General features: G+C 43.4%; 1 protein-coding gene across 4 annotated transcripts in view; it reads right to left on the bottom strand.

The window, feature by feature from the left end:
• The window catches only part of pcnx1 (pecanex 1), a 273,657-nt gene that overhangs the window by 59,849 nt on the left and 187,380 nt on the right, over positions 1-26,428 (bottom strand). For all 4 annotated transcript variants that reach the window (XM_078233420.1, XM_078233421.1, XM_078233423.1 and 1 more), the window contains 6 exons: positions 24,832-24,985; positions 24,709-24,741; positions 15,945-16,116; positions 12,149-12,259; positions 8,985-9,076; positions 2,834-2,943 (listed from right to left, as the gene is read on the bottom strand). In XM_078233420.1, the coding sequence (XP_078089546.1) occupies positions 2,834-2,943; positions 8,985-9,076; positions 12,149-12,259; positions 15,945-16,116; positions 24,709-24,741; positions 24,832-24,985 (672 nt within the window). The remainder of the gene's footprint in view (positions 1-2,833; positions 2,944-8,984; positions 9,077-12,148; positions 12,260-15,944; positions 16,117-24,708; positions 24,742-24,831; positions 24,986-26,428) is intronic.

The following is a 26,428-nucleotide window of genomic DNA, read 5'->3' as shown; positions in this document are numbered from 1 at the left end:
GTGCTGCCACCTTCAATGATCTGTTTTTGGTCCCTTTGTTCCTCCAGTCTACTTAAAATCCAAGATGTACTTCATTTCCCTCTTCTTATTTTCCACACTTCACACTTCTTTACGTTGAGTGGAACAGTCAGCTCTCTACCCATCTTGTTCGTCCATGTCCACCTGTGGTCTTTCACAGCTTTTACCACAATTTGCATATTTCTCAATTTGGTTTCATCAAATTTCAATACTGTTCCCTCAATTCTGAAGTTCAGATCGCTTATGCATATAGCAAACAAGGGTAGCTGCAGAGACTCCTGTGGAAAGCCAGGGCTTAGCAGCCTTACCACAATAAACAATGGAGGAAGCATTGTGCAGAGTCTCTTCACACCAAATTAAAACCTTCGCTTCTCACTTCGATCTCACCAAAAAAAACACTGACAAACTGCAGCTGCGTTCAGGGACGTTCATTCATCCTTTTGTCTGTTTTCCCATCACGTTAAAAGTTAACCAAACCTAAACCTCATCTTTCGATGCTCTTTTACCCCAAAAACTGGAATGGAAAAGAGTGCAAGCAGTCAGGTAACTGATCATGAGCAACACCATGTGACTGGTGAAAACAGTACTTGGCTGGTGAGAGCTTGTTGTTCTGAGGCCACGCTCATTACGCATTCATGAAGAGTAAAATTCAAGAATGTTTAGTTCCATATGCAATGAATAATTGATCAGTTATTCATAAATTTGTCAAATTGAGGATGCAAACCACAGGATTTTCATCAACACTGCTGACCTGCCAAGCATGTCTGCTTTTATAATTGGATTTCAAGCTTTCCATCTCGCTTAATACTTCTTTATAACATTTCCACTCAAATATTGCCTTGAAGGCTTTTCTCCTGCAATAACAGCCTTTACATTCTGCTCTCATTCCGAGGCGCTTCACGTCTCCAAAAGGAGAAAGAATATCTTGTAACTGCATACCTGGCTTTGATACATTCACTGTCACCCAGATTCCACGTTCTCCCACTCATACACACAACTACAACACGAGAATTTGCATAATCAACCTCCAGAACTGGAACACTAATTAGAAGTTAAGTTATAATTCCAGCTTTATAAGTTGCATATTTACCATTACTTTCAGTAGAATTGACGCCAAGAAATCTCAATTTATGGCCGCAAGCAGCACATCTTTCGATGAAAGGTCACTCTGTTCTAAAATTTACAAGGTTGATTCCTGAGGGCGATGGGGTTGCCATATGAGGAGAGATTGAGTAGAATGAACCAATAAAAGCATCCTTTCCGGTTGTATCACAGCTTGGTATGGTTCCTGCTCTGTCCAAGACCGCAAGAAACTACAAAGGATCATTCATGGACGAAGCTCAGTCCATCACTCAAACCAGCCTCCCATCCGCTGACACTGTCGACACTTCCCGCTGCCTCGGAAAAGCAGCCAGCATAATTAAGGACCCCACGCACACCGGACATTCTCTCTTCCACCTTCTTCCATCGGGAAAAAGATACAAAGGTCTGAGGTCACGTACCAACCGACTCAAGAACAGCTTCTTCCCTACTGCCATCAGACTTTTGAATGGACCTATCTTATATTAAGTTGATCTTTCTCTACACCCTAGCTACGACTGTGACACTATATTCTGCACCCTCTCCTTTCCTTCTCTATGTACGGTATGCTTTGTCTGTATAACATGCAAGAAACAATACTTTTCACTGTATACTAATACATGTGACAATAATAAATCAAATCAAAAATACTCTGGATTTTACAAGAATGAGGTGAACTTGTTAAAACTTACAGGATTTTGAAAGAATTTCAGAGGGTAGATACGAACATATGAATTGGGATCAATGCTCACTTTGTTAACTTTTCTTTTTAAATAGCTAGAGAAACTTAACTCAGTCTTTATATTTCTAACTAGCTTTCTCTCATACTCTTATTTTTCCCTCCTGGTTAATCTTTTAGTCATTAGTCATTCTTTGCTGTTTTTTATATTCTGTCCAGCCTTCTGATCTGCCACCCACCATTGCACCATTATATGCTTTTGCTTTAAGCTTGCTACTATCTTTAAATATTTTCCATTAACCACAGATGGTCGGTCCTCCCCTTGGAATCTTCCTTTCTCATTGGAATACATCGATTGTGTATTCTGAAATATCCTTTAAATGTTTGCCACTGCATCACTATGTCCAGTTCACATTAGCTATTTTTATGCCCTCATAAAATAAGCCCCCATTTAAGTTTAAAATATTAGTCTTGGACCTACCATTCTCTCCCTCAAACTGAATGTAAAATTCAATGATATTATGACCGCTGCTACCCGGGGTGCCTTTGCTAGGAGGTCACTAATCAATCCTATCTTGCAATGAGTTGCTGAGAGATGCTCTCGATGCTGAGAGACTGTTTCACTAGCTGGCAAGTCTAGAACTAGGGGCCATAAGAGGAAAAGGTCAACTATTTCAGACTGAGATGAGGAGAAATTTCTGCACTCAAAGGATGTGCGCCTTTGGCAGTCTCTAACCCAAAAGGCTATCAACACTCAGTTGTTGAGTATCTTCAAGGCTGACCAATGATATGGGGAGCAGGTCGGCAAGTCGAGTGGAGGGCAAACATCAGCCATGATCTTTAATAGCCAAGCAGACTTCAGAGACCATATTGCTTATCCTGATCCTATCTCTTATGTTCTTATATGTTAATTTTCTCTCTCTACAGATATTGCCTGACCTGTTAAGTATTTCCAGCATTTTATTTTGTTTAAATTACACCTCGACATGCCCTTTTCCAAGGCAATTATAAAGACTTATGATGAGAACACTTGTTTCTTGAAGTGCGGTCACTTACATCAGTACACAGGGGTCACTGCTTTGTCTGCTTAGATGGTAGGAGACAGCAACCAGGAGGCCACAAAAGACGGAGAAGAGAACTGGAATATGTTGTGCATCCCAGGAATCCTGGAAGGTAGAAGTGAAAACAAAATTAGTTCAAACCATGGAAGACCAGATGACAGCTCCCACAATTTCTGTCATTTTCTGTTGTGGCACATTAAACTAATGCTGACTGTGCCATTTGATCAAAACTATGGGATGACATTGTAACAGTAGGATAAATAGTTGAGCTCCATTAATAAACTGGCCATGATGGTTATTTTAAGGGAGGCCTTTTTAAAGTGTCTGAATTCAACTTAAAGTTAACAAATCATCAGCAGTTGAAATGATCTGATGCATAACAATGAATAAAACAAGCAAATGGTGCAATAAAGCATAACATGTAATCTTAATTGTTTCTTTTACAGTTGGGAATTGAAGGAGCTAGTTCTCTGAAAGGTAAATCGTGTCTACCCAACTTTCTTTAATACAGTCACTGAAGTGATGAATAGAAAAGGATCAGTGTAAACACTTGAAATGAATTCTCAAAGGCACTTGATGAAGCTGCTTGCTAAAATTGAGCACACGGAACTGGGGGCAATCTTGTGGCAGGTAGCAGAGCTGGGAAAAAAAGAGACAATCTCTGATTGATGGGCAATGACAAGTATTCCCCCAAAGGAGCCCTGCGCTTACACTGCACATTTAAATGAGCTGGATTTAGAAAAAGGGGGGGGCGGTATATCAAATTTTGCAGATGATATGGAGCTAAGAAGCAGGCTGAGCTGTGGAGAGAGAGCAAAAGTTCCCCATGGGCTAGAATTGTATGTTGCTCAGGAGGGCGTGCATCCTGACATGGTCGCGCATTTGTGCAATATTTTGGTTTACCTACTGTCAATCAGGCAGATTAGCCCATCAAGGGGCCAACTGAACACAATTTTATGTGACCTGTCCACTTTCACAATTGGACAGGCAGCCCTTACGTTTTTAGCTTCAACCTGGATCCAGGACAGGATGAACTCTCAGGGTTGAAATAAAATTAACAAATGTGCCTGAGGACTCTGTATGATTGTGCTACCTAGACACTTAAGGCATAGTTTTTAATCAATATTTATTTTCTATGGGTCAGCAGTATAATATTTGAGGTCTGATATACAGACTAATAAAGGACCACGAGGTCAGTGGAAGTAAACTAACTGGAACAGTTTATTAACACGTCTTTATCCTAGTGCAGTCAGCACAAGACTGCCTAGGCAAGCTCCACGAGTCCTGGGTCACCTAACCCATTCGCTTAAAGGGACATGCCCCAACATACATAACAAGCAGCTCCCTGAGACAGTTCCACAGAGGCTGTCCCCCTAATGGAGCACATTAGAAAGGCCAACCCGTACTCTCCCTGTCCCTGACGCCCGCCCTCTTCCCACCTTCCCCAGCAGCGCTCAGCCTCCCACACAGCGTAATTCACACTATATGGCCATTGATCGACCAGCCAGCGTGAAATTGGGCTCCAGGGTCGACCGTGGAAGGGAACATGTTTCGCGTTCAGGCCAGCTGAGTGCTCATGTCCGATGAACAACAATTCAGGCCGTGATTACTAACCAATCAAATGTGGCTAGAACAATGACAGGTGCAGTTTAACATAACAAGCATGAAACAGCACACTTTGACCATAAAAATGGCCTGGAACTACAGCCTGTTTCTGCTTGTAAAATGGTAAGACAAATTCCTGTAATTGTTAATACAGTGTGGGGATGTTGGTAGGGGTGGAGCAGGGGGGAAGGTTGGAGGGTGGACTTGGGGGATTGAAAGGTTAGAGGGCAAGGGAAGTTGGAGTGGTGGTTTGCGGGGGGGGGGGGGGGGGGGGGGGTAAAGTGCTCGGGGGAGAAAGGTTGGAGGAGGGGCTGTGGGGAAGGTTGGAGGAGGGGCTGTGGGGGAGTTTGGAGAGGGGGTTGTGGGGGAGATTGGAGAGGGGGTTGTGGGGGAGGTTGGAGAGGGGGGACTGTGGGGGAGGTTGGAGAGGGGGGACTGTGGGGGAGGTTGGAGAGGGGGGACTGTGGGGGAGGTTGGAGAGGGGGGACTGTGGGGGAGGTTGGAGAGGGGGTTGTGGGGGAGGTTGGAGAGGGGGGACTGTGGGGGAGGTTGGAGAGGGGGGACTGTGGGGGAGGTTGGAGAGGGGGGACTGTGGGGGAGGTTGGAGAGGGGGGACTGTGGGGGAGGTTGGAGAGGGGGGACTGTGGGGGAGGTTGGAGAGGGGGGACTGTGGGGGAGGTTGGAGAGGGGGGACTGTGGGGGAGTTTGGAGAGGGGGGACTGTGGGGGAGATTGGAGAGGGGGTTGTGGGGGAGGTTGGAGAGGGGGGACTGTGGGGGAGGTTGGAGAGGGGGGACTGTGGGGGAGGTTGGAGAGGGGGGACTGTGGGGGAGGTTGGAGAGGGGGGACTGTGGGGGAGGTTGGAGAGGGGGGACTGTGGGGGAGGTTGTGGGAGAGGTTGGAGAGGGGGGACTGTGGGGGAGGTTGGAGAGGGGGTTGTGGGAGAGGTTGGAGAGGGGGTTGTGGGAGAGGTTGGAGAGGGGGGACTGTGGGGGAGGTTGGAGAGGGGGGACTGTGGGGGAGGTTGGAGAGGGGGGACTGTGGGGGAGGTTGGAGAGGGGGGACTGTGGGGGAGGTTGGAGAGGGGGGACTGTGGGGGAGGTTGGAGAGGGGGGACTGTGGGGGAGGTTGGAGAGGGGGGACTGTGGGGGAGGTTGGAGAGGGGGGACTGTGGGGGAGGTTGGAGAGGGGGGACTGTGGGGGAGGTTGGAGAGGGGGGACTGTGGGGGAGGTTGGAGAGGGGGGACTGTGGGGGAGGTTGGAGAGGGGGTTGTGGGGGAGGTTGGAGAGGGGGTTGTGGGGGATGTTGGAGAGGGGGTTGTGGGGGATGTTGGAGAGGAGGTTGTGGGGGATGTTGGAGAGGGGGTTGTGGGGGATGTTGGAGAGGGGGTTGTGGGGGATGTTGGAGAGGGGGTTGTGGGGGATGTTGGAGAGGGGGTTGTGGGGGATGTTGGAGAGGGGGTTGTGGGGGATGTTGGAGAGGGGGTTGTGGGGGATGTTGGAGAGGGGGTTGTGGGGGATGTTGGAGAGGGGGTTGTGGGGGATGTTGGAGAGGGGGTTGTGGGGGATGTTGGAGAGGGGGTTGTGGGGGATGTTGGAGAGGGGGTTGTGGGGGATGTTGGAGAGGGGGTTGTGGGGGATGTTGGAGAGGGGGTTGTGGGGGATGTTGGAGAGGGGGTTGTGGGGGATGTTGGAGAGGGGGTTGTGGGGGATGTTGGAGAGGGGGTTGTGGGGGATGTTGGAGAGGGGGTTGTGGGGGATGTTGGAGAGGGGGTTGTGGGGGATGTTGGAGAGGGGGTTGTGGGGGATGTTGGAGAAGGGGTTGCGGGGGAGGTTGGAGAAGGGGTTGCGGGGGAGGTTGGAGAAGGGGTTGCGGGGGAGGTTGGAGAAGGAGTTGCGGGGGAGGTTGGAGAAGCGGTTGCGGGGGAGGTTGGAGAAGCGGTTGCGGGGGAGGTTGGAGAAGGGGTTGCGGGGGAGGTTGGAGAAGCGGTTGCGGGGGAGGTTGGAGAAGGGGTTGCGGGGGAGGTTGGAGAAGGGGTTGCGGGGGAGGTTGGAGAAGGGGTTGCGGGGGAGGTTGGAGAAGGGGTTGCGGGGGAGGTTGGAGAAGGGGTTGCGGGGGAGGTTGGAGAAGGGGTTGCGGGGGAGGTTGGAGAAGGGGTTGCGGGGGAGGTTGGAGAAGGGGTTGCGGGGGAGGTTGGAGAAGGGGTTGCGGGGGAGGTTGGAGAAGGGGTTGCGGGGGAGGTTGGAGAAGGGGTTGCGGGGGAGGTTGGAGAAGGGGTTGCGGGGGAGGTAGGAGTTGGCTGGGAACTTATAGCATGGAATCATGGGAGGAGTTCTGTTTATTTTTGTTGCTGATGGAAGTTTACTGAGAGCTGGCTATATGGGGTGAAATTGCCAGGACATGGTCTCATAGTGAATCAATATTCTGTTTTGTACTGGACAAGATTCTCAAGTGTCTTTTCCATTGACTTCAATCTTGTCCTTACCCATTATCCCACTCTGTGTTTTCATGAGAATTTTGAGGTATTAAAAAATTATGATAAAGTTACATTGCATAGTATTAAAAATATATTTGTAATGTATGAATATGGATTCCTTGAAGTTGCATTGAATCTTGATATTCACATGTCATCACCGGAAGTGATGTTCCTGATTGCTAGAGTGGGAAGCTGTCAGAGTAAAGAAGCAGCCTGTACTGAATACACTTGGTAAATAAAGCTCTGTAGCTTTAAGCCTCCGTGTCTCCCATTCCTCAGCTGTGACCTGGCTGCCTTGGCCATCCGAGGCCTCGGATGGTGTATTACAAGCAGCCACCATAATTCCCCCACTGGGGTCCTTGATCTCAGGAAAGGCATGCTGCTGCTGCCCAATTAAGTGCCTGAGTGGGACTAAATTGGGCAGGTCTTCCCGAAAGGAAGCAATTCTTGTTGGCTCTCCAGCCAGCAGGCCTCCATTGAATACCGTCCTATATATTTGAAAAAGATTGAAAGACTGGTCTCTTCTCTCCTGAAACAAGGCGGCTGGGGGATAGTCTTTAGCATTATGAGGGTTTTGTTAGAGTGGATACAGAGAGATTGTTTTTTCTTTTGGGGAAAAGTATAGCTCGAGACCATTAATATAAGAGTCACCAAGAAATCCAACACGAAATTCTGAAGAAAACTTCTGCACCTGAAGAGTGGTAAGAATGTGAAACGTGCGAAGACAGTGAGTGGTTAAAGCAAATAGTAAAGATGCTTTTAGAGGGGAAACTAGACAAGCAGATGACTGAGAAAGGATAGACAGTTATGATAGTAGATATAGATAAGAAAATATGGGAGGAGGCTTGAGTAGAGCATAAACACCAGCATGATCTGGCTGCACCAAATGGCCTGTTTCTATGCTGTATATCCTGCATAATCAGGTTTCTAGGTGTCAGATCACCAACAATCTGTCCTAGTCCCTCCATGCCGACGCTACAGTTAAGAAAGCGCACCAACACGTCTACTTTCTCAGAAGGCTGAGGAAATTCGTCATGTCCACTTCACCAATTTTTACAGATACACCATAGAAAGCATCCTATCTGGTTGTATCACAGCTTGGTATGGCTCCTGCTCTGACTAAGACCGCAAGAAAACGCAGTCCAGTCCATCATGCAAACCAGCCTCCCATCCATTGACTCAGTCTACGTTTCCTCAGAAAAGCAGTCAGCATAATCAAGGGCCCCCGCACCCCCAACATACTCTTTTCCATCTTCTTCCGTCGGGAAAAAGATACAAAAGTGTGAGGTCATGTACCAATCGACTCAAAAACACCTTCTTCCCTGCTATCATCAGACTTTTGAATGGTCTTATCGTATATTAAGCTGATCTTTCTCTTCACCCTACATGTAACTGCAACACTATATTCTGCACCCTATCCTTTCCTTGTCCCCTATTTACTCTAAGAACAGTATGCTTTGTCTGTAGATTGCGCAAGAAATATTACTTTTCACTGTATCCCAATACATGCGACAATAAATCAAATAATCTCATAAATGGGTTTGAACAGTTTAAATCAATCAAATGAGTTCACAGCAGAAAATTGTTTTTGCAATTATTGAGAATCACACTCAGAATGACCAGGGAATAGCTGGTTTAAGAGTTTCCGAGTTTGAAATTCTGGCTCTTAAGCGTTGAAACCATATGAAGAAATATAAAAAAGCTAATTCCCCAGTGTTAGAGGACAGGTAGAATTTTTTTAAATTAAAAGAGCCAAAAGCTTTGTTAAGTCAGTGAGCAGGAAGCAGATGTGGCCGGCAGAAATTGTAGGTTTTTAGTGAAAGAAAAGCGTGATAGAATTAAACACCACCTCATCCGTATGTATTTCAGAGGAAACTTTTCTAGCTGCTAAACCTAACTTGTTAGCACTGATTTCCCAAAACAGAAAATGTTTCATTTTCCATTATTAACATTCTTCACTTTGATGAGCACAATATTCAGAAAAAAATCTTTGCAATTGCTATTGTTAAAGATTGCCTCCACCATACAAAGACCAGAGATTCATAATAAAAATAGGAGCACTTACCCGCAGGGCACCGTAGCATAGTCCATACAACAAAGCTACTGTCAAGATACTACGAATGAAGCTGTAAAGTGCAGCAAGGAGGTTTGTGGTAGCTGAAAAATACAATATTTTTTCTGGAATCAGGGTTTTAGGCCTCATAATTAGACCGGTCGCCATGTTTAAAATTCATATGAATTGTTGCTTAAGCACAAAGAACAAATAAAATTACAGCAGAGGAACAGGCCCTTCGGCCCCTCCAAGCCTGCACCAACCATGCTGCCCAACTGAACTAAAGCCCCCTACCCTTCCGGGGACCATATCCCTCTATTCCCATCCTATTCATGTATTTGTCAAGACGTCCCTTAAAAGTCACTACCGTATTTGCTTCCACTATCTCCCCCGGCAGCGAGTTCCAGGCACCCACCAGCCTCTGTGTAAAAAAAAAACCTGCCTCATACATCTCCTTTAAACCTTGTCCCTCGCACCTTAAACCTATGCCCCGAGTAATTGACTCTTCCACTCTGGGAAAAAGCTTCTGATTATCCATCTGACAAGACATTTGAAAATCTAATACAATAAGAAATCTGGTTGCATCCAAAGTTCTCAAGCAATTAGTCTTCAGATTTCTCATTTCTACTTAATTTAGTATAATTAACAATTCTACTTAAATTTTTTAAATAATATATTGAAACATTTTCAAATCTTTTTCAAAATGTTTTGCTATTTCATATAACTATGCTTTCATCACCTTTAGTGCATTTAAGGAGCAGTTTGGCTTGCTATATTATTCTTCCATCAGAGACTTGAACATAAATCTAGGCTGGCACCGCGGGGCTGTGCTGCAGGAGTTGTGCTGTCTTTCAGACCCACAGTTAAATCAAAAGGCAAAGTCTGTCTGTTCGGGTGATTGCAAAAGATCCCAATGCATTATTCAAAGCGGATCAGGGCAGTTTTCCCTATTTCCTGGCCAATATTTATTCCTCAACCAACATCACCACAAATACACGAACTGAACATTTATCTCCTTTTCTCAAAGTGAATAATTGGGGTCTGTTAAGTTAGAACTTGGGAGGCTGGGAAGTTGTTTTAAATTACAAAGGGGTGGACTCGCGTGGGCTTTGCACTGGGTTGGTCCCTTTAAATCACTGTGTGTACGTGGCTCCAAAGAAGAAACAAGAGAGGCCCATACTTAATTACCCACGCATTCCAAAAACAAACTGGAGGAAGTGTTGAATGGGACACAGGAGATAGAATGAGATTGATTTCAGAGACTAGGTCTAGAACATAGTAGCACAGAAAATACATTAAAGTGGGAGATTTAAGACAGAAACCAACAGGATTGCGGCACTGTGGCATGTCCACCAGGATTACTGTTTGACTTAGAGACGATCTCAATATTTAAGAACAGATTAAAGGACAGGGATATAGAATCATAGGATTAAGACACTATCAGCAACCTGAGATTGCCATTGACCAGAAACTGAACAGGATCAACCATCTTAATACTGTGGCCACAACAGTAGATCAGAGGCTGGGAATTCTGAAACTTGTAACTCACCTCCTGACTCCCAAAATCCTGTCTGCCATCTACAGGGCACAAGTCAGGAGTGTGATGGAATACTCCCCACTTGCCTGGATGGGTGCAGCTCCAACAACACTCAAGAAGCTCAACACCATCCAGGACAAAGCAGCCCCGCTTGATTGGCAACCCACCCACCACCTTCAATATCTACTCCCTCCACTACCAATGCACAGTGGAAACAGTTTGCACTATCTACAAAATGCACTGCAGCAACTCACCAATGCTTCTTCGATAGCACCTTTCAAACCCACGACCTCCATCACCTAGAAGGACGAGGACAGCAGATGCAAGGGAACACCACCTGCAAGTACCCTCCCAAGTCACACACCATCATGACTTATAAATATATCACCGTTCCTCACTGTCGCTTGGTCAAAATCCTGGAACTCCCTACCTCACAGCATGGTGAGTGTACCTGCATCAGATGGGCTGCAGCAGTTCAAGGCAGCTTCATAGAATCATAGAAACCCTACAGTGCAGAAAGAGGCCATTTGGCCCATCGAGTCTGCACCGACCACAATCCCACCCAGGCCCTACCCCCATATCCCTACATATTTTACCCGCTAATCCCTCTAACCTACACATCTCAGGACACCAAGGGGCAATTTTAGCATGGCCAATCAACCTAACCCGCACATCTTTGGACTGTGGGAGGAAACCAGAGCACCCGGAGGAAACCCACGCAGACACGAGGAGAATGTGCAAACTCCACTACAGACAGTGACCCTAGTTGGGAATCGAACCCAGGTCCCTGGAGCTGTGAAGCAGCAGTGCTAACCACTGTGCTACCATGCCGCTTCTCAAGGACAATTAAGGATGGGCAATAAAAATGCTAGCCAAGCCAATGACAACCACATCCCTTGAAAGAAAAACTTGATACCGACACATGCAGGTTGAGTAGACTTGCTTGTTTCTTTTGTACTTTATATATAAATCTATGTGGGACCTTGTATGCAAAGTTGACTGCTGCATTTGCCAACATAACAACAGCGACTCTTCAAAGGTTAAGTGTTTTGGAAGTCCCAAGGGTAAAAGAATTGCTGCATTCCTTCATTTGAAATGAATACATTTTAAAATAAGCCCTGAATTGGTTCATGGTAGTGCAATACCAAACTAGGGTGTCGTGTGTGATAGACACACAGATTGAAACTCACACTTTGTTGTGCTGAGTTACTAACCTTGGAAGGAGATGCAGGCAACGGATGGAGGTTATTTATTCTACAACAACGTGCAAGAAGATTTGGCTGATCATTCCCCAAAATTGAAAGCAAAGTTCTCTAGCTCATTTGAGGGCTCCCACTGCAGCACATTACAGAACATATTGGTACAACCATGTGAGCGGTGCCCCATTTGGGTCCTTAACTTGAATACATTACACATGGCGACAAAAGGAGATGTAAGGCCCAATAATGCAAAAAAAGGTTGAGATATAATTACAAGGCCATTTGTCAATGAGCAGAATTTATACAGGAACATCAGGAAAATGAAAACAATGTGGCAATTACTCATTAGTTTATTCTGAAGCCATTTAAGCTTGATGATATGCATCAACATGTCAAATACCTGGTTTACCAAAAAATCCCACAAATGTCAGAATACTCACCATTTCCACCAAACACATGGATATCGAATTGTTCACAAAGGTACATCACAAATGTATTTACTTGTGGAAGCAACCCAATGAAGAATATGACTGGGAAACACAATGTAAATGCTGTGAAGTAAAAAAGAAAATGCAATTACAATAAGAGTTATGGATACAATTAAAATTAAACAGGTAGTAGAAAATAAATTTGAGAGTAATACATATTTCATATACAAGCAACGAAGCCAGAAAGGAAATAAAGGATTGCAATAGTTTTTATACAAGAAACTAACCAATATGAGCAAATTTTATATGCATTATTTGGAGGTGCCCAGATCGGTTAATCTTTGGTGGAATGTCTTCAGGTATTAGACTGTCACTGACCTTCCAAATACCATCCCAATGAAACCTTATAGACAATGAAAAGGTCCCAGGTATTTTACTAGCATCATTATTGGCACGGAATATATCATAACATTAATGGAATTATAGAATCATGGATTTGTATAGTATAGAAATAAACTATTCAGCTCCTCAAGTCAGTGCTGGTATTTTTCCCCACGAGTCACTTAATCTCACTTTCCCCTTTCCTCTCCCACAGACCTCAATATTCCTTTTATAAGCAGCCATCTAACTCTTTCCTAAAAATAAATTAGATGCTAATTCAGATGCTTGTGGGCTAGAATCTATATTTTAACCAGTTGTTATGCGGAGACATTTTTAAAAAATCTTCCCTTGATTCCTCTTTTGCCATCATCTTATACTTGTAGCCTATTTATCTTCTCTTTAAATTTGAAACAAACTGCTGCAATGTATATTGAAACAACCCTTCATAATTTTGAAGATTCCATCAGGTCCCCTTTTAACTTTCGCAGCACCAGTAAAAAGAAAAGCCCCCACTCTCGAGTCTTTCTTTGTAAAAGTAATCCCTCAACCCAACAATCACCCGAGGTTTTCAACGTTACATCTCTTCCGCTGCCACTATCCTACCTTTAACTGTGCTGCCCAATAGTTATACATTGACTCCTTTTACAATTTAACATCTTGCATAAATTCAACATTGTCCTCTAGCTTTTGTATTCTGTATTTTTAGACAGAAAACAAAGCATTATGTTTGTCTTCTTCTGATGTTGTTTACCTGCTTTGCCTCTTTTTACCATTTGTGCACCTGCACAAGTTCGCTCTGCTTCTCTACTTCACTTAAAATTATTGTTCAAAGTGCACTTATTTTGCTTTTCTTTAGTTAATGTGTTTTAAAAATTCAACTACATCTGCTACCTATATTCACACCCCAACAGTGAGCCAATGTCCTCCTGCAGTCTTTACCACTACCTATGACAATTTACTATTTGGGAGCCTGTTCTCCCCTCCACCCACCCACTAATTAGGTGTCACCAGCAAATTCCAACGTTATTCCCCAAATTCCTAAATCCAAATTGTTTTTAAAAATCGCTAAGAAAACAGACTAGGGAACCGAGTAGATGTAAATGAATTAACAAGCTGTTATCCTAAGACTGGGGGAGCTTCTCAATGGAAACACATAGATGGCCTAATTATTCCTTTTCCGTCAGAAAACAGAACCAACTGAACGGTTGTTTATTGCCCTCGATCAACGAGTCTCAGGAGAAGTAAAATCATTAACTCAACTCTAATAATTAGTTCAGATACATGAACAGATGGTACATGATCAGCATGTTGTGCTTTCTGTCCAGTGTTGCTTTCAACAAGAATTCACAGAAAACCTACTTAATGATATCAGCTAAACTTCCTAAGTTTATATACGTAGGTAAATCCTAAACAATCTTCAATAAAGAATATTACAACACTGCATTTACTCACTACTGCTTTTGTTGAAGTACTTACATCTGCTATTCCTGTAATGGTGCCTAAGAATCGCAGCTACAAAGCAGCAATCTCAGTCTACATTGTTCCTGTAAACCAGCAGGTTTCTCATTAGAATATACAGGGAATTAATCTGTGTCTGAGCAAATGATCCTTTTCAAGCATAACGTCTAGTAACTGATGAGTTCTATACTGGTAGGAAAAGTCAGAGAAATTAATAGAACCAAGTTGGCAATTCAGATTAATTTCTACAAATACAATGAAAATTTGGAACTAATCTATTAGTAATCTACTAATCTATAGGTTTGCCTATCCTGTTAACACATGCTCAGTTTGCACTGTGACAATTTCACTTATTTTATCTGTTTAACCATTGGCACTTGCACACTGCCTATATAACACAGTTCTGAAACAAGGCGACTCTGTGCCCTTCTGTCTCTTTTTACTGGGCATGTTGGGCCCCAATGTTATGGGGAGACCCAACTGTTAGAGGTGATGGCTACTGCAGCAGGTCGCAAAGATTGTACTTTAAGATCAAAAGATGGCAGGGGTCGGGGTGCGGTCGTTACGAGGAGAAAAAACTGATAGAATAGAACAATATTTGAGTATAAATGTGGAAATCAAGTCTTGAATTTCGTCACTGAGACCAACTCCTTTTACCTGACAACACAACGCCAAGGCCGTTTTCATAAGTCAATGATTGCGTCAGTTTTGCAAACACTAATTCTGTAGAGTGCAGCTGGCATTTATTCTATTAAGTGCAGCTGGTAGGGGAAGACAATTTCTCTTACTGTCTTCCTTTCTCTAATATGCACACATCTCATCAAAACTATGGTACAGCAATCAATGACAGTGTTATTTTGGGTTGATGTTTATGATTTTGAACTTGTTTAAGAAGTAGAATAAAAAATGGCAAAGATTAATCCATAATATTAGAACAATGTTGTCTAATGTTTCTCATATATAGTGGTCACCTAATGTCTAATGGAGTGCATTCTGTAAATAAAAATACTGTGTAAATGTGCAAAACAGCTCCACTTCTACATATAGGAAAAAAGTTAAAAGTTTACTTATTAGTTCCACAAGTAGGCTTACATTAACATTGCAATGAAGTTACTGTGAAAATCCCCTAGTCGCCACACTCCGGTGCCTATTCAGGTACACTGAGGGAGAATTTAGCACGGCCAATGCACCTAACCAGCACGTCTTTCGGACTGTGGGAGGAAACCGGAAACCCGGAGGAAACCCACGCAGACACGGGGAGAACGTGCAGACTCTGCACAGACAGTGACCAAGCCAAGAATCGAATCCGAGTCTCTGGCGCTGTGAGGCAGCGGTGCTAATCACTGTGCCATCCCCAAACAATTCCATACACTCCAGGTGAGAAACATTAGACAGTTAGCAATGATTAAAATTGGCCAGGAACCATCTCTAAACAGATATCTGGTTCGAAACTTAGCATGTAGCTATGCTACTGCCTATTAAACCTTATTGTAATCTTTTCCATCAAAAAATAACTAAGAGCCTACATATCGGTGTGACGTACACAAAGCAACACATCAGTTAGAAAGAGAGCAAACAAATTAGCTTAGTTTTCATAGGTCAATATTTCCCTTTAAAATGGTTCCTTTGGGAGCAATACAAAGTCAGGTTATAAACTGGAAGGCTCTTTATGTGAACATTCTATCAACAAGAAAGAAATAGAAGTGTATTGTGAGTCAAACAGGGAACTTTAAATGTGCTTACATTATAACAGCACATTGAAGGCTGGCAAGCAACACGGTAAGCAGATTGCTTTGAAAAATAAAAACAAAATCAGCGTCATTCTTCTTCAGTTGGAAGACTGAGTCAGTAGGCTGTTTAATTGAAAGGCCTGCCTTAGCTTTGTAAACCTTTTAAAAATTACCTTTGAAGAAAGATTACTGATATTTATTTTCCAATCTTAATAATCTTTTGATCTAATATTCCTTACCCATGACAAGATCTCTGGCAAAAGTCAAAAGTGAAGGGCTGGTAAAGGCCACGCCATACAATTTAAATCTTGTTGTTGATGTATTTTTGCTCCCGTAATTCAGCAGCCAGATCAGGCCACAGCACACACAGAAGTAGACAGGCCTACTGTAGGCTATAATACGATTATGACCCTAGGGGAAAACAGAGATTCAATAAATATAATTTCAGTCAAGTTATTCTACAATACTGATCTCCAGCCGCAAAAGCAAATCAACAAGACTCCTGCTTTACGACCTTGCTGAAATCATATCCTGTCAAGACCAAGAGAGTACTTGAGAGCTTAAATATAGATTGGGAATGCCACTACCAGCTAGTAAATAATCAGTGCTCTGAATGGATCGCCCAAGTATTACTTGAGCAATGCAATGACAAGGTGTGGGTCTATGAAGTGCCAAATGAAGCAATGCTAGAATGGTTTCACAACTCTGCCTTTTGGAGTCAGATTGGGACTTGACTTCTGCATCTAATTACCATTTTTGTGTTGATAAACAGTGGAAACTGCTGCCCACTACACCAAATTGGCAACACAACTGTGCCCGAAGGTTTCCTGAACTGTAGTGAATCCAAACATGAATCTCCAACAATAATGAGACATTCTGCATTTTGGTCAGAGGAAAATAAATTATGTATGTGAGGAGTTAAGAGGAAATTGTTTAAAAGTAAGCCAAAATAATTAAGCCAAAAAAAAGCCAATAGCTTTCCTACTGCCATCAGACTTTTGATCTTTCTCTACACCCTAGCTATGACTGTAACACTACAGTCTGAACTCTCTCCTTTCCTTTTCTATGTACGGTTTGCTTTGTCTGTATAGCGCGCGAGAAAAATACTTTTCACTGTATATTAATACATGTGCCAGTATTAAATTAAATCAAATCAAATTGCACTTTGAATCAACTTGCAAAAATCTCTGTGTATATTTAACAGGTGATTAATATGGATTTCAATGCAATGATAGGGGGGGAAAGGCAGAACATTAATTTGGAAAGATGAGCACACCCAGAAAAATACAAAACACATTGGTATTGAGCTTTCAGTCATGCAATCAATTCCCCATATATTGTGCTTGATCCTGCTCAGAGATCACAAAAACATGCAGAATCTGTGACCACACTTCCTATTTGAGAAAACAGACGTAAATTCTGACCTTCTGTACACTCAATACAATTACATTGTTCAAAAGCTGCAGTGTAAAAAAACATCTATATTAAAAAATGTTCAGTTAACTTTCCATTTTTAACACCTCAAAAACACGGTGAATTTACATCTGACCTTTGCTGCAGCAACTGATCTCACTGCATACAAATAATTTTGTGTAGATTTAATTATATGACCACGTAAATGTTGCTAAGCTACTAAAGGGACTGTCAAATAGCATGTTCTGGGTTTCTATATTTAAAACAAGCTCAATGATTAACTATATCGGCAAGCTATGAGTGATTACAAGATGTTTCTTCAGCCATTAATTGTCAACTAGCTAAACTTACATTCATCACATTCAGGGATGCTGGTGGTTTGGGGGTTAGATATAACACGTTTAGATCCAAATAAAACTGTCTTGTTTGACCCAATATCAGAAGAGCACTTTCCCATGCATCATCTGTCATTGTTCTGTTTTCTGCATCATAAAACCCAATGTCTGTCTCCATTTGATTTTCTATTTGGTACAGTGAGTGAGAGTGTTACGTCTGTGTGTCTGAGAGGGAGAGACAGAGTCTGTGTTGGAGACCGAGACTGGCCAAGCCAAGGAGTTATAAACACTGAACACTGCTTATGTCTAAACCAGTGGTTTTCATACTTGTTCTGACTGGGAAGGCTCGCTAGAAATACTGGCACGTTCTTGAGGATCTCCACAAATATAAATTCACTGCCAGGGATTCCTGTCTTACTTTTGTGAGTCAGTGTCAGCTACCCAACTGAAAAGATCCCTACCATTGCAGGGAATAATATTTACAGGAACAGAAATATCGGTTAACAAATACAGAATAAATGCTAAACACAGAACTCTGGATATATTGCGCTCTTGCGTGAGGTTTTGCCTGGCCCCAGATCAATAAATAATCTGAGGAGATCCTATGACCATAATAACATTTCTTAATATCTTATCCAAAATATATTCACAACACATTTACTTCTGAATGTACATTTGCTCCATGAGGGTCCTTGATTCGGTGGATAAAAATGTAACATTGCTTAGAATGTTATTAACTTCCCATTGCATACTTCATACATGTAGAATAATAAACACAGAAAAAAATAACCTGCCTTAATATACAAGCCCTTTTATTCATAAGGACATTCAAAAGCACTTTACAGATAAGTACTAATGTGCAGTTTGTTGTAATGTCAGAAACACAGCAGCCAATTTGCACGCAGCAAGGTCTCAGAATCTGATACATGTTGGCTGCAATAAAAGGACTCCCTTCTCATTCTTCTTCAAGCAATGCAGTGAGATTTTCTATTCGTCACTCTTAGCAATGTACTGAATTACGTGCTCAAATCCTGGAGCAGAGTTTAAAACCCATAATCTCCTGAATTAGTAGTGACAGTATTATAACTGATAATACACTGTTAATTTAAAATACCCCTTCAATTTAATTGATTTCAGCGCCTACCAACAGGACGAAGACTCAAAGCGGAATGCATAATATAACGGACGTGCATCACCATGGCAGTATGTTTTGGGAGAACAGTAACTTCACATTCCATGGTTACTGGTTTCAAAAGTGAGATGTAAATTATTCAGCAATGCCTTGTTAAGGAATTTTAAATTGTAGACATTGAGAGGGGATAACACAGTCCAAAGATGTGCGGGTTAGGTTGATTGCCCCTTAGTGACCCGAGATGCACAGCTTAGAGGGATTAGCAGGTAAATATGTAGAGATACGGGGATGGGGCCTGGGTGGGATTGTGGTCGGTGCAGACTCGATGGGCCGAATGGCCTCTTTCTGCACTGTAGGGTTTCTATGATTCTATGATAACAAAAGGCAGAAAGGAAGCTTATAACAGTACGTTCTTCAGACTACAGACAGCAAATCAACAGACAATTGCAATGAAGTTGCTAATATTACAAAACTTATCGGATTTTATTTAAATTAACAAGCATATGAAGGAATTAGGGCTGAATATTAGTGAAGAATGCCAAACTTGCAGTTGGTACAAACAGTGATCTTAAAGCGAATCTGACTGTCAGTAATACTTTGGGAATCCATGATGTTGAGCCAGATTTTTGCTGTAGCTGGTCACAAATGGCATCTGCTCTTTTCTGCTCAGCGAGTTGCTGAAAGTGCGAGTTGAAAATGGCGGAGCGAGGGGAAAAAAGGCATCTGGGTCCCAAGAGGACATGCAAGCAAATGTGTAACCTCTCAACAAAACAGATTGAAGGATTGGGGAATAAACAGTGCAAGGGCTGGAAAATAAGTATAAGTTAGAATGGGTGAATTCAATGTCAACTCAAGTACAGAAAGTGAAATAAAGAGAGAGGGAAAGTTTGGATTAGGAAGGTTAGAAAAAGTTAGAAGGTTAAAAAATATTTTTAAAAACTTAGGCTGGAATTTTACCGACCAGCCTGCCACGGGAATCGGAGCGGGCGAGGGGCGGAGCATGGGAAGGTCCATTGACCTCGGGTGGGATTTTACAGTTCCAGGACAAGCGAAGCTGTAAAATCCCACCCTTAAAGTAGCAATAAGACAACACTTGTAATAGATAATTTTCAGTGTCAGATTAGCAGTAATTAACAATTATTCCATTTTTAAAAGGGCACGTACACTTGAAATGCCAGGCGAAATTCTCCCAAAAGTTTCGAAGTGTTGTTCCCAGCGGGAAAACCAGTGAGATTCCCGCTGGGAGAGCCAGTGCGATTCAGTTCGCAACTCAGCCACACTTAGAAATCTTTTTGGAGCCTGGGGAGAATCTCACTAAATTGTCCCACATTTAGAATTATTTTTGGAGTGGGGGCCTAAAGACACTGGCAAGGCTGGCTCCTGAGAAATTGGGGCACCCTTTTTCCCACTCCTGCCGCCTGGGATCTTTTGGTCCCACTGGAAGTTTTTTGGCTGGCCCGTCACATCCCCCACTATGGCTAGTCCCACCAAGGGGATGCTGTAAAACCCTGGCTTTTGTCTCCAATAATAATGCAGTTGAAACTATCACAGAAATGCTTTGGAGTAAATTGTAAGCCTGGCTGCAATAAGGGATCTTAGTTAACTTCATGAGATACCAGGTGGAATTTTACCAACAGCCTGTAATTTATGATGACATAGATGGAATTGTGTGCCACTTTAATTTTCTCTGTTTTTACCTTTTCCCAAGTGATTAGAATTAAAATTTGAAGTTCCAGCGGCATGCACGCATGTAAAACACTTCCAATTTAGCAGCGGGAGAAGCTTTTCAGGGGTGTAACCCGCTGTCAGCTGACAATGCTGCATCTACAGGCAGCCTATTAAAGAATCCCCTAGTCCAACAAGGAGGCTGTGCTTCACTGCCAAGATGTTCCACAGATTGAGACTGCCATCATCGAAGCTATCAGTGACTGCCAAAGCAGGCCGGCCCCAAGTTTTAGCAATGTTCCCTGCCATCGGGGAAACGCGAGAGGTGACGCTCCCTGAGGATGTGTGAGAAGGCCTTCCCGCTAGACCAAGCCAGAGTGGACAGAGGTGCAGAGAAGGTGAGCCACCAATGGGTGACCAGGCGACCCTGGATCCAATGATGGGGTCATCAACAACGTACACGTGCCAGTGGGCAGCTAATCAGAAGAATGAATGTATGTTTAGCCTTAGTGCCACACGGCAATTCAGGTCGAAGTGTGCAGGAGTTTGCCTTGTGTGTGTGCTTGGAAACAATGTTTGAATGACAGGACCATATGTCTAATGGGGATACATATGAACAAGGGTGTTCCTTGGCATGTCACTAACATGCCACTTTGTCATGCAAGACAAGCAAACCCACAACAGCAGGGAGAGGATGCAGACAGGTGAAGGTGTGCTTCCATTGCACCAGCAGAGGAGGCAGCTACAGCGATAGCTCACAATGACAGAGTGTGGCAGGCGGGGAGGCTGGACCAGCCAGACGCAAGGTGGACAAGGCAACCATCCTTCAGGTGGCAAATGGGCAAACAGGATGCATGCTCAAACTGCAATGACATGGTTCTTTTTGTTCTCCACTACGTCATTCAAGGACCAGGCCGCAGCCAAGACAGAAGCCAGAAGACTCCCCCTTTAGAACAAAGCAGCCAGTGTCCCAGAGGTAGCACCGTCAACTCCTTCATCTTCCACCTCCAGCTGCCCAGACAATCAGACAGTCTCGGGAGGGTTCATACATAGATTTGGGAATACTATCCCATGACTACATCGCAGACACGTCCAAGCAGTTGGGGTAGGATGTGACAGCTGGGTCCCCTGAAGATCGGCCGACTGCTGAGGGCCAGGCCCTTGTTGAACCCCACACTGATGGGCCTCTGGGCTTGGCCACAAGATGCCTGTTGGACATGCAGCGGGCATTAGAGGGAAATATGGTAGAAATTATGTGCTGTGCTGGATATGGAGGAATCCATGCTAGTCATGAATTCTGCCATGTTTCAGGCACTGGAGTTCATGGCTTCATCTATGGGGAGGATGGCAACCACCACAGAGGGTCAGGTCAAGCATTCGATTCATATGCACTCTGACTTGCTTTTCATTGCTCCATCCATGGGCTCGGTGCAGCAGCGGCTCAGCAAGAGGGGGATCCCCCCACCCCCATCCCTGGGACAAAGGGCTTATCTTATGAAGGAAGGTTGAACAGGTTAGACCTATGGCCAGTGGGGTTCCTGGCAGCAGTTGCACATCTCTCCTGGCCTTGGCATCCATGTGAAGTGAGGGAATTTAAATAATTCAACATAGATTGTACTAAGATGAATATTAATCGCTCCGGAGTAGGCAAATGTAGTTATGAGCATTAGCAGCTTTAAATGTAGAAAGAGCAGTTATTCAAGAACTTTCTCAACATAATGGGAAATATAGCTGACACAGGCATGATGGTGAGAGAATCGAATAATCACAACACTTAATGACCTTCACAGGATGAATGAATAATGTTAGAGTGTTAAAATAAATGGTAGGCATAAATCGCAGGCATTATTAGCCTCACAGGGAGATAACAGCAGACATCTGCAGCCTGTATGAATCTGCTTATTAGGATTTTATAATGTGTGATAACCAAAATATATAAATATATTACACAGCCTTTTGTACCAGGGAGATAACTTGTAGGGGCAGGCAGTGTCTCCCAAGCATGCTTGTGATTAAAAGTCTTGGTTATAGAACACACCAGATTTGAGTATCTTTTACCACAACACAGGTAAGGTACATTTGCATTCATGGGCTCTTCCTCATCCTCTGATAAATCCTTCTCATCCTCATGCTCTTCCCCTTGCTGCATCTGTTCTGCGCTGCAGCAACAGGTTGAGGAGTGCACTGCAGACCACTATTATCTGTGACATCCTCTGGGACGCGTGTTGCATCCAGACCAGTCAAGGCAGCGGAAGCAGATTTTAAGAGGCCCAATGGTGTACTCTACGATGACTCTGGTGGAGGCAGGAACGTGACTACATTGCTCCTTCGCTTCGCTCTGTGGGTGCCTTACTGGTGTCACCAGCCATGTACACAGGGGATAGCTGGTGTCACCAAGGATCCATCCATCAACCTGGGCTGGCTCTTCAAAAAGCTCTGGGAGCTGTCAGTTGCACAAGATGTATGCATTGTGACAGCTTCCTGTGAGGCGAGCACAGACCTGCATTATTCTTCTCCTGTGATCGCACACCAGTTGGACATTGATTGAGTGAAACCCTTTATGATGCAAATGTAGTTGGCTGGTTTTAGTCAGCCAATTGTGCATAACATGTACTCCACCCACCCGAAACAACCTTCTTCCCACTTCAACTGAGCTTCCATTCAGAGAAGCTGCATTCGATACAAGATCCTAAAAAGTAAGGTGCGTTACCTTTTTGGCCAGCTTCTCTACCTTCTATCCTCCCTATCACCTGCACACTTCCGCCCCAACACCCTTGACCCACCCAACATAACCATTCCTCTCCCGTTATCCTCGACTTCCCATTAGCTTGGACCCTATAACCATTACTCCTCCCACATGCCATCTCTCCCCCTGTGCCAATATCCACGGCCATCCCAATGCCAAAACATACTGTTCACAGAGAAAGAAAGCAGAGAGTGCAGAATGTAGTGTTACAGTCATAGCTAGGGTGTAGAGAAAGATCAACTTAATGCAAGGTAAGTCCATTCAAAAGCCTGACAGTGGCAGGGAAGAAGCTGTTCTTGCGTCGGTTAGTACGTGACCTCAGGCTTTTGGATCTTTTTCCCAATGGAAGAAGGTGGAAGGGAGAATGTCTGGGGTGCGTGGGGTCCTTAATTATGCTGGCTGCTTTTCCGAGACAACGGGAAGTATAGATAGAGTCAATGGATGGGAGGCTGGTTTGAGTGATGGATAGCTAACCTGGATGTGCCACCCTAGCTCTGCTTAAAAAAGTTACGGTATGAATTTCAGTCAGTGCCAAAATAATGACATTCACCACTGACCTCAAAGAAAGGTTCCCACCAGTACCGGGCAATCTTTGCTGTGTGGCTTCCCCTTTTCCTGGCGAGAGTTTGAACCTGGCACCACATCAAGTGGCTCTCCAACAACAAACAGGGTATCGAGCCTATCTCACTGAAGTACTTGCACAGACAGCAAACACCAAGTAGTAAAATGTTCTGAATTTTAAACTTTTAATTAAAATTTTCCAGAGAGCAAAATAAATGATTGGGAAACTACACATGGGATTAAGGCAGAAACTGGAATACTCCAATCATTTTTTGAAATAGATTTATTTTTAAAATGTGACTTTTTTTATCATAATGGAGAAATTTGACATACCACAAGTATAAAATTTGTTTTTCAAGATAAGTTCAGCACTAATTATGAACTTAAGGACCCAATTGTATCTCGCTCAAAAACCTTTCCAAAGATTTTACAGGGAGACCAATAGTATAAAGGTTTTGTTTATTCAGTGATTGTATTATTCAGTCCTCCATTCTAGGAGGACTTCCAACTGGGAAGGATAGTTTTTCTTTATTCATTCATGGGACATGGGCTGCTCAGGCTGGCCAGCATTTATTGCCCATCCTTAGTTGCCCGAGGGCAGCTGAGACTCAACTACATTGCTGTGGCTCTGGAGTCACATGTAGGCCAGGCCAGACAAGGACAGCAGATTTCTTTCCCGAAAGGACATTAGTGAACCAGATGAGTTTTTCCAACAATCGACAATGGTTTCATGATCATCAGTAGATTCTTAATTCCAGATATTTTTTATTGAATTCAAATTCCACCATCTGCCGTGGCGGGATTCGAACCCAGGTCCCCAGAACATAAACTGAGTGTCTGGATTAATAATCTAGCGACAATACCACAAGGCCATCACCTCCCCAATCATGAACAGCAACTTTTGGCTCTATGTTTAATTGCACCCTTGAAACGCTAGACATTGATGGCTGCTGTCAGTTTCAGAGAAACAATGACAGCGAACACTGATTGTTCCACCATCATTACTCACACAAAATCCAGGACAACATATTACAGGCTACCATTATACTTTTCCCACTAAAAAACAGTTGTTGAAATGAAAAGTTTTTTGATAACTGGGTAAGTGCAATAAAATATCTGTTTTTCATAGAGCACATTAATTTTAAACTTACATGTCTTGGAGAGGAGGAATCAGGCTGCACACTCTATTAAAATAAAATGCAGTTGTTGTAATTAATTTATTAATATTTTATAATATAATGTGTAGTAATATTGTGACTGCAAACAGCCCATACCTTCAGAAGTGAATATTGGCAGCTGGCAATAACCAGGCAAAACTGGAAGACCCAAATGTCTTTAAAGAACCCATCTATTAACAAAACAGATCCAAGGAAGGCAACAAGAATTGCCAAGACAATGGCCAAAACATTCTCCATAATTTTCCGATTCCTAGGAACAGATCAGAGACATGTTATTGTTCCAGTGTACAATAGTAGGCAGTTCCCAATTGGGCATGGCAAAATCTAACTGATCCACTTCATTTGCTAATTTCACATAAGCCTGCTTTAAATTGTCAACCACTGAACAGAAAGGGATGATAAATAGTCAACTGCCACTCCCACCTTAAGATTTATTTTTGTTCTACTGGGTTATAGTTAGTTGAATGGAGCCAAGTTCAATTTGCATTCTGAATTTTTAACCTGCTCTTTGGGGGATCATATTTCAGGATTCCATCCTAATGCCAGTGTAAGCTGCACCAGTGCCTTTGAATCTTATCTGCCAAATGATCTCAGGTGCAACTGCTTACTCAACCCTGTTGTTTTACTGCAAAATCTCAGCAAAAGTCTCTGAATTTACAATTTTACAGATACAAAAGTTTTGACACAGGGGCAGGTGGGAGTTGTGATAATATACGAGTGTGATTTACATCAAATATTCTGAAATGTTAATGCTAGCCTTCCAAGATTACCTTTCTAAATGCCGTCTGGAGGCAGCTAAGTAAACATTACGTGCTTTCCCTCAGGCAACATTGCCAAAAACTCTGAAGACTAAATCCCCTGCTTGTGCTTGCAGCTGAGAAACAACTATCAATTCCTTGGGAGCTGAACGACATGACGCAAATCATCTAAAAATGAATAATCATAGATAATCATCATAGGATCCCTACAGTACAGAGAGGCCATTCGGCCCATCGAGTCTGCACCGACCACAATCCCACCCAGGCCCTACCCCTATATCCCTACATATTTTACCCACTAATCCCTCTAACCTACGCATCTCAGGACACTAAAGGGCAATTTTTTTTTAGCATGGCCAATCAACCTAACCTGCACATCTTTGGACTGTGGGAGGAAACCGGAGCATCCGAAGGAAACCCATGCAGACACGAGGAGAATGTGCAAACTCCACACAGACAGTGACCCAAGCCGGGAATCGAACCCAGGTCCCTGGAGCTGATGGGGGATGATGGGGGAGAAGCTGGCCAAAAGATACTTTGATATCACTGCGGTGCCATCAACTTGCAGTTGATGGATCTCGCAGTCAATTGTATTCTCTGCCTGAGATGTCTAATCTACCTCATCTTAATAGTGGCAGGCATGCATTTCTTTTTTGAGGCTTTTGGATCTGCTTTAGAAACGATCCTTCTGGACGAGACTAGTGTCAGAGTTCAGATGTGAAAATGGGAGTGTGGCTTCTTAGAATGAAACTTGCACTGTACCAAGCCACAGTGTAGAAGTGCCTTAAAATACCAACATGTGGACTAACAGAAAATGCTGGAAAATCACAGCGGGTCTGACAGCATCTGTCGAGAGAGAATGGAGCCATAGTTTCGAATCAGGTTGACCCTTCGTCAGATGGCTCTATTCTCTCTTCATAGATGCCGTCAAACCT

This window comes from Mustelus asterias, chromosome 18, assembly GCF_964213995.1.
Source record: "Mustelus asterias chromosome 18, sMusAst1.hap1.1, whole genome shotgun sequence".
NCBI classification, from domain to species: Eukaryota; Metazoa; Chordata; class Chondrichthyes; order Carcharhiniformes; family Triakidae; genus Mustelus; species Mustelus asterias.
This window is presented reverse-complemented; position numbering and strand designations above follow the sequence as displayed.